Source organism: Pezoporus wallicus, unplaced genomic scaffold, assembly GCF_028554395.1.
Source record: "Pezoporus wallicus isolate ANWC-B61680 ecotype Strahan unplaced genomic scaffold, APGP_CSIRO_Pwel_v1 contig_2871, whole genome shotgun sequence".
Lineage (NCBI taxonomy): Eukaryota > Metazoa > Chordata > Aves > Psittaciformes > Psittacidae > Pezoporus > Pezoporus wallicus.
The window spans coordinates 5,041,326-5,048,852 of NW_026640775.1; the positions used below are offsets into that span (position 1 = coordinate 5,041,326).

Consider the following 7,527-nt stretch of genomic DNA (forward strand, 5'->3'; position numbering starts at 1 on the left):
CGCTAGAATATGTTAAGTGACAAAGGATTAACAATTTGGCCAGCAGGTGCACCTTCGTGTGGTCTCTATTTTTCAGTCAGGCATCCATTCAGAAGATGTCTCTTAAGAAAGAATATTAAGCAGACAGTAGCTTCATGCAGCTGGCAAATCTCTTCCCTTTCTAATCTGCATGCACCAAACTGATAGGGATTACCTGCAGTATTTGAATTCGGATTGGAAATGCTGGGGATATGCATAAAACTTCCTATGAGTGTTATCAGGATGGGATGTCTTTGATATCCACTAACAAACAAAAGCCTTAATCCCAGATCTTGGATATACCAGCTTGAATCTGAAATAATTCCTCTGATTAATGCCATGGAGAATAGAACATGCCCTACCGCTGCTGGTTTTCTTCAACATTCAGTGGCCATTTCTTATTACCTTCAAAAGGAACAAAAATAAGCCAATATAATTTTAAAAAGCCTCCTCTTTTTGTGTTTGTATGATATCTTAAAGGAAAAGCTATGTACAAAGAAGAGTTCCGGTGCTGGAAAGTATTACTAGCTAGCAAAGACCTGCTCATGTGAAAGATATGTCTAGCTGTTAGTATGCTGTAATGCATAGCCATTGTTATACACGTAATTACTGTAACTCATCCAGTCATCTGCACACTGATATTCTTGATTAGACTGAATGTATGGATGATAAACTGTTTCTTTTCCCAAGAAATAAGATGGAGCGAGTCTCTTTAAAACAACAGCACTGAACTGGTATGTCAGCTTCCTTCTAATTTTAACTATTTCACCTGTTCTTCCATAATTCCTCAGTGCTCTTGCCATTTTCTGATATGTCATGATCTTGCGGTTTCCCTTCCTTTCTCCCCAAAGCTCTGCAAGTTTCTCCTTGTTTTTGGAGACAAACTGGAAGATGCCATTGGGCTTATCCACCCACTGGATGCAGTTTGCCATAGCTGGATCATACAGAGACTCATGGAGGTACTCGAACAGTCGAAGTTTTTTTCTACCTATTAAGAAATAAAGTACAAAAGTCAGAATAGGACTCATACTTGTTTCAAAAGATGAGAAGTTGTCTTCTTCCTGGAAAGGTTCTTATAGGCAAAGGCACAAGTAAACCTACCAGCCTGTCACAAATGAAAAGAAGCCACTTCTATGAGTCTTCAGACACATGTTGTGGAGATACATGGTCAAGGAACCCATACCAGGAAATTGCATCCTCAGAAAATGCAACAAAGAGGTTATGGAGAGCTAACCTGAATGGTTTTGAATAAATGTTTTCCCTTTGCTTAACTAAAACTCACAGATGTTGAGATGATTCAATTTTGCGAGATTTGTTTCAGGAATGTTTTGGGGCTGCAAGGTAGTCTCTGATATAAGAAAGGGTGAGTGGGTAAGCAAAAAGAGCAAGCTAGTTTTGAACCATAAACCTCACCTAGTCAATAAGGATGTATTTATTGAGGTACTTTCTGGTACCTTGCAGTTTTCTAAAAATGTGGAGAAGTGCCAACTTGCATTCCCATGCAAAATAAAGCAAGCTCTGTACTGCAGTATTTGTCAGTTAATTGTGTGCTTCTCCCAACAGGCTCAGCTCTCAAACTTAAGTTTACTAGTGAGGTTTATTTAGTTTCACTTAGGTCTTTCTCTGAACTACTTCCAGTTCCCTTCACAAAGCCAAGGGTGAACAAGAAGCTGCTGTAAGGAGGAATTTAAGATTGTGAGACAAAGAGGAACATTTTGCAGAAAGGAGACTTTATGCAGAAGAACGGCTTCCACTTTAACCAAAGTGGAAACAAGCAGCTGCACCTAAAGTTCATAAAGTCTTGCCTTGCATGGCTATTTTAAACTAGGACTGAGGGAAAAGTGACAGTTGCTAAGGAACACTGAGGTCAAGCCAAGACATCTGCTAGGGATGACAGTAATTCTGCATCTGGTGGTAAGGAAAGAGGGGAGAAGTGACAGTCAGACTGGGAAGAAGAAGAGCCTGAAATCAGAGGTACTTTCCAAAAATTAATAAAGTTTCATTATCTAAATAAAAATTGGTGTGTGACTAGAAGTACACAATCTACTAGAAATACATGTAGCATTACCAAAAACTGGATAGTAACCACTCTCACTAACCACTTCTTAGTAACTGACCTCCCTAGGTCCCCTCCAAGCTGAATTATATTACAAGCCAATGAACGTACCATAGAATAAACAATTTTAGGGGAAAATGTGCAGATTACTGCAAACTGGTCTCTGCTGGAAAATGATAGTATAGTCACGTCTGCAGCAACACCTGATTTCGTGCTTAGTTTAGCTGTCATTTCTGCCCAAGCTTTTATTTCTAGATACATCATCTCTAGCTCATGTCTTGGTTTGAGAGGGCTTATTTGCTCTTATGTGTTAATGCAGCTATGTTTCTGGAGTCCAGCTGTTACCTCCAAAGAGCTACACAATGTGGATGCACCAGTCTGAGCTGGGGTTAGTTCACAGATCTTTGTACAGCACCACATTGCATAAGCTAGTGGTGTTCATTAACAGGTACTAAACATGAGTCTAAGCTATCAGGCTAGTGTCTGAAGGTTCCTTATGTGGTTGCAGGAGGCAGGCAGGTTCCTCTAGCAGGTGTTTCAGAGCATCTGCACTAGATTTCTGTGCTGAACTGTCCCAAAGAAATCTAATTCTCTGTGTATGTCTCATTCAGATGCATTTCTGGAGTACCTCTCTTGATCGTCTCCACCCACCGAGCTTTCATTCAGATCAGGGAATGGTCTTGATGTACGTGAACTGGACTCCTTGCAGATGAAACCTGAAGCATATCTAAGCCACTGCAGATTTCAGAATGTGTGGCCAGCATAGAGATTGCCCTAAATAAACCCTTGTGAAACACTTTGAACATAGACTTCGGGTCATCAGTGGTGATTATTTCATCTACAGATCTATTCCGAAAGGGCCACGCTATTTGCTAGTGTATGGGAAATCTCTCATGTCACAATAAGAAGCCAAGAGGACTACATTTATTTAGGTATAGTGGAAACAGTCTCACAAATGAGTTTCTGGCAGAAATATCACTATGGACACAAAGAAACCCATAAGAGGACACAAAATACTCCATACGAGTAGTCAGTCATTCTGAAAATTCATCCAGTATGGCCTTCTGGTAAAGAAAATTGATAATAACATAAAAGAAATAGGAAATAGGAAATGAAGTAATAACTGAAGGTGAATTCAGATGCTGACATGTAAAATTCCCTAGTGCAACACTGCCTAATACCTATATAAACAACATTTCTGGATTGAAAGATGTTCATTTGCAGTGGTGAATTTAAAGTACTAGAAGTACAGAACTTAAAAGGAGGGGCTACTCTTTGCATCATCACACAAAATTTTTAGTAGTAGTAGTAGCTATTAAGCAACAGAAACCACAGTGTTCAGCATCAATGGGAACAGATGATACCAAAAACTGACACCATGTGGTTAAAGTTGAAAGAAGGGGATTTCAAAAAGCAGCAAACCCAGGAAGCTAGTAAAAGACTCCACGGTCAAAAGTCAGTACAAAAACTCAGAGTGGAAGCTATGGAAATCTCATCTAGCAAAGTCATAGAAAGATGCTGAGCCCCAAACAAAAAAGCAGATGAATTCAATAAACAAATATAGCATTGTAATGACAAATGCTACCCAACCTATTTGCAAAACAGATACCCACTCAAGTAAAGTCAACCAAAAGGAGCACAAAATAACTATAAAAATGCACACTGTAGGTGACAAAAGCTAAGATGCAATTTGAAAAGTAAACAAAGAAAGGCATAAAATTAGGTGAAAAATTATTCTTGTTTGTTAAAAACCTTCAAGAAAACCACTACTTGTTGAACCACATAATATAAAATAAGTTATTAAAGATGTTATTGATTTACTTCTCTGCATCAGAGTTCATTCCAGATGATTTGGAGTGAAAGACATTTCTTGTTTGTATTTCCATGTACTAAATGAGAGGACAGAACAAGACAATAACAGATTTATGAGATTTATCAGATTGGAATTGAACATTAGCAGTTGTACTCTAGCTAATATTAAATGTTAACCTATCTTTTCCTGTTAAATAAAAAAAAAAAAAAAAGAAAAAGAGGAAAAGAGAAAGCATGATTTGACAAGAGATTTTTTTGAAGTAGCATAATGTACGTATCAAGATATGCTCTTTCTACACACCTTTCCCTGCTTTTGGCTGGCCAGCAGCAGCATGCATCACTTGGCTTTCTGGAGTATTCTGCAGCATATGGTAGACAGTCTCATCTGCATAAAAATCAGCTGCACTGTTCTTCAAGAATTAAGACAACAAAGAGTTACTAATAAGAAACATTCTCTGAGTAAAACGAAACTCATAGCTATTAATTGCCTGAAGCCTTCAAAATGCAACTTCTCATCACCTCACCAATGGAAGACTTTTCTCAGCCACAAAAGCATGTAGTGTACTGTACCAGTAACAAGCAGCACTAATTTATGTCCAGTGGGAAGGACTGCCCACCATCAGAGAATTTAAGAGGGAAAACAGAGTAAGTGCCTCACTCTGGACCTTCAACCCTTCTGCTGGGAGCAGAAGAGGAACAGTGGACTCTGATTACCAAGATTACTTCTAAAAAGTGACTATGTATGCTTTGCAAACATTTCCCAAGGCAATTTCATCTGAATCATGCCTGGCCTCACCAAAGTTCTCTTAGAACTAGCATAATGATTTGTATTAGAAATCTCAAATGGGCAGCCAATTCTCCATTTATATCTGACTCTTATTAGTAACCATTTCACTTACAATCACATTTCTCCAGCTATACCCTTGCTCCTCTGGTGCTGCAGAGTAGCTGGGACTTGCTCGGAGGTGGTGGTGATGGTTGATCACAGTCAGGCAACTTTTACAACCTAAGAATTAGGAGGATGGGGTGAAAATTGAGTGAGTAAAAGGAAGAGAAAAAGGGGGGGGGGAAAAACAGGGGCAAATAATCTAACACGTTACTGGGTCTGTCAAAAAGCATTTATCTTATGGCTGCCTCCTAGAAAATAAAGTCTCCAGAGCCAAGATGTTCCCTAGCAGCAGGTTATCCAACAGAATCTGTACTGTTACTGATAATCACACCCTTGGGCTGGTTTTGTTTGCTTTCACAAAAAGCAATATTTCATAAGATAAAATCTCAGATAATTTATAGTGTCATGAAATAGTCTGGTTAATGGAAAAAGGAGGGCCAAACATAATGAATGAAACGGAAGAATTATAGACTACTGTAATATGTGTATTAGAAAGGAAAAGGGAATGTTACACAGTTCTGCAGGCCATTTGTACAATTCAAGTCAGAGTCTCCAGTTGTGAAGGAGCATCAGAGCATCTGCAGTGCCTGAAAGAATGACACAGGAGGAACCCAACATCTTAGGATGTTCAAAAGAAGCAGAACACCAGACTGAGGCACTTGGAATCAACTACGTACTGTGGGTGGTCAGAAGAAGATTAGGGAGGGTACATATATTGCGAGTGGAAACATGGGTGCAGCTGTGGGACATCCTAAACACACAGTTGCAAGTGTTTTTATACCTCTCTCCATTGGCCCACACAACAGATACAGGCAAGAACATTGCAAATAATAATATATAGTGGGTCCTTCACCATGTGTAAATTACCAGTGCAGCTAAGCCAAAAATGTATTAAGAACAGCTGAAGATATGGCCCAATTGGTCTTATTTGCATTTCAGTGTGTAATAGATAATATGTAAACAAACCCTCATGTGAAATGCATTCCACACAAAAGACAATAGATATTTTATTCTGGACTTAGATGGTTTGTGGCTTAGCTTCTGTTTTCGTTTGCTTTTATTTCTATTTCTATTTACAATGCAATAACACCAAACACAGATTTAAAATTTTGTAACAATTTAATTGCCAAAATCTTGCCTCAACTGCAACAATTTACGCCTTGCTTGTGTTTGAAGTTCTGTAAAGTATAAAACTCTTGAAGTCAAGAAAAAACATTTTTTCTATTGATTATCCAGAGTAAAACTATCATTTCTGCATAAAAATATTTAAAATTTATATTTTAATGTTAAAAAAAAATTATGAAACTAATTTCACCTGTTGGATTCTTGGTCTTTCTCCCCTTTCCCCCACTAGATTTCACTGTTATATGAGTTTATTCCCAGTATAACAGATGGGCATTTTTCAGTTACAACATTAATAATGGAAAATAGCTGATGCACTATGGTCATATATCCTCTGATTACAGGAAAAAAAAAGAGCCCAATGCACCTCGGGGCTGAGGGGAAGGTAGAGAGGAACTATGCAACACTTTCCCTGTGCTGTGATATGGATGATGCACACCACACCAGTCAGTACTAATGGAGGGGTGGAAACTCTTCAGATATTCTTCCCCCTTTCCATCCTCCCAGCATATCCCTCTGTTGGCCATCAGTTCACCTCTGGGAAATTTTTCACCCTCCTATGTACTTCAAGATGTATTTTCTTGTAAAAATACAAAGCGGTAAATGAAATGGAATAACGGTCTTTTTTACCTGGTGAATACTGCATTTCTCTGTCAGAATGCTGCTGCAGGACTTCTAGCACATCTTCGAAAGCCTGGCCCAGTACATCTTGATCAGGAAAACTCTGCAAGAACATTTTTCCGTCAGAAGTCTGAAAAGACCAGGCCAGTCCTTTCAACACTGTCAGTCAGAAAATCCCAAATAAATAAAGTGATTATACGGAATACACATCCTCCTGGAATATGTATTTTGCAGGCACTGAGGCATTACCATAATCATTTAATATTATGAGAAAGTTCTCACTCCTTTGAGAAGTCTCTTTGAGGTCAGTGGGACAACTCACATGGGTAACATCACTCACTCGTGCAAATGTTTCAAGGTTCATTTCCTTAATTTGCAGCAGAAGTTTACATAGGGTGTTACTGCTGTTGGTCTGTTTTATAGTATATAATTCAGAGGTATCTATCACTTGTGTAACATGATTTATGCAGCCAAAGTTGCCATTCAATAAAACTGACATGACAAAAATTATTATGCACAAGTTATGCAGTGGTTATGCAGATAAAATGCTATACTATGACAGTATAGGAAACCAAGTGTGGATTCTCAGAAAATTGTTTATCATAATTTTAGAACATCTTGTTCTAAACAGCTAACTCCCCCCTCGAATCTGAGTTTGACTAAGTTTTCTATATCATGATTGAAGCACTCAATAATGAAAGAGAATAAAGGCATTACAGACTTACCATCATTTAGATATCAAAACTGGAATCCTGTTAAATAAACAATATTTTAAAAAATCTTACGTACCAAAATAAACAATCATTATTTTAGTATACATAAAAATTATATTAAATATTTGCATTATTTCCAATTATGAAATAAGATTATTTAATAACACAGATAAAAGCAATTTAGGATTAAAAAGTGGTATTTTAATGAAATTAAATACTTCAAAAATGTTTTTAATTCAGAACGTTTTTCCTTACTAAAGTTTCCAGTTTCATTAATATTGTAACTTTTAGATTAC

At 37.7% G+C, this 7,527-nt stretch overlaps 1 protein-coding gene across 1 annotated transcript; it reads right to left on the reverse strand.

The window, feature by feature from the left end:
• Positions 1 to 201: 201 nt before the first annotated feature.
• On the reverse strand, positions 202 to 6,866 carry SPIC (Spi-C transcription factor). The gene is made up of 4 exons (XM_057420608.1): positions 6,528 to 6,866; positions 4,786 to 4,892; positions 4,188 to 4,296; positions 202 to 1,006 (listed from the first exon to the last, which is right to left on the reverse strand). Exons 1-4 carry the CDS (start codon positions 6,631 to 6,633, stop codon positions 579 to 581), a joined length of 750 nt encoding a protein of 249 aa, XP_057276591.1. The 5' UTR covers positions 6,634 to 6,866; the 3' UTR covers positions 202 to 578.
• Positions 6,867 to 7,527: the final 661 nt, after the last annotated feature.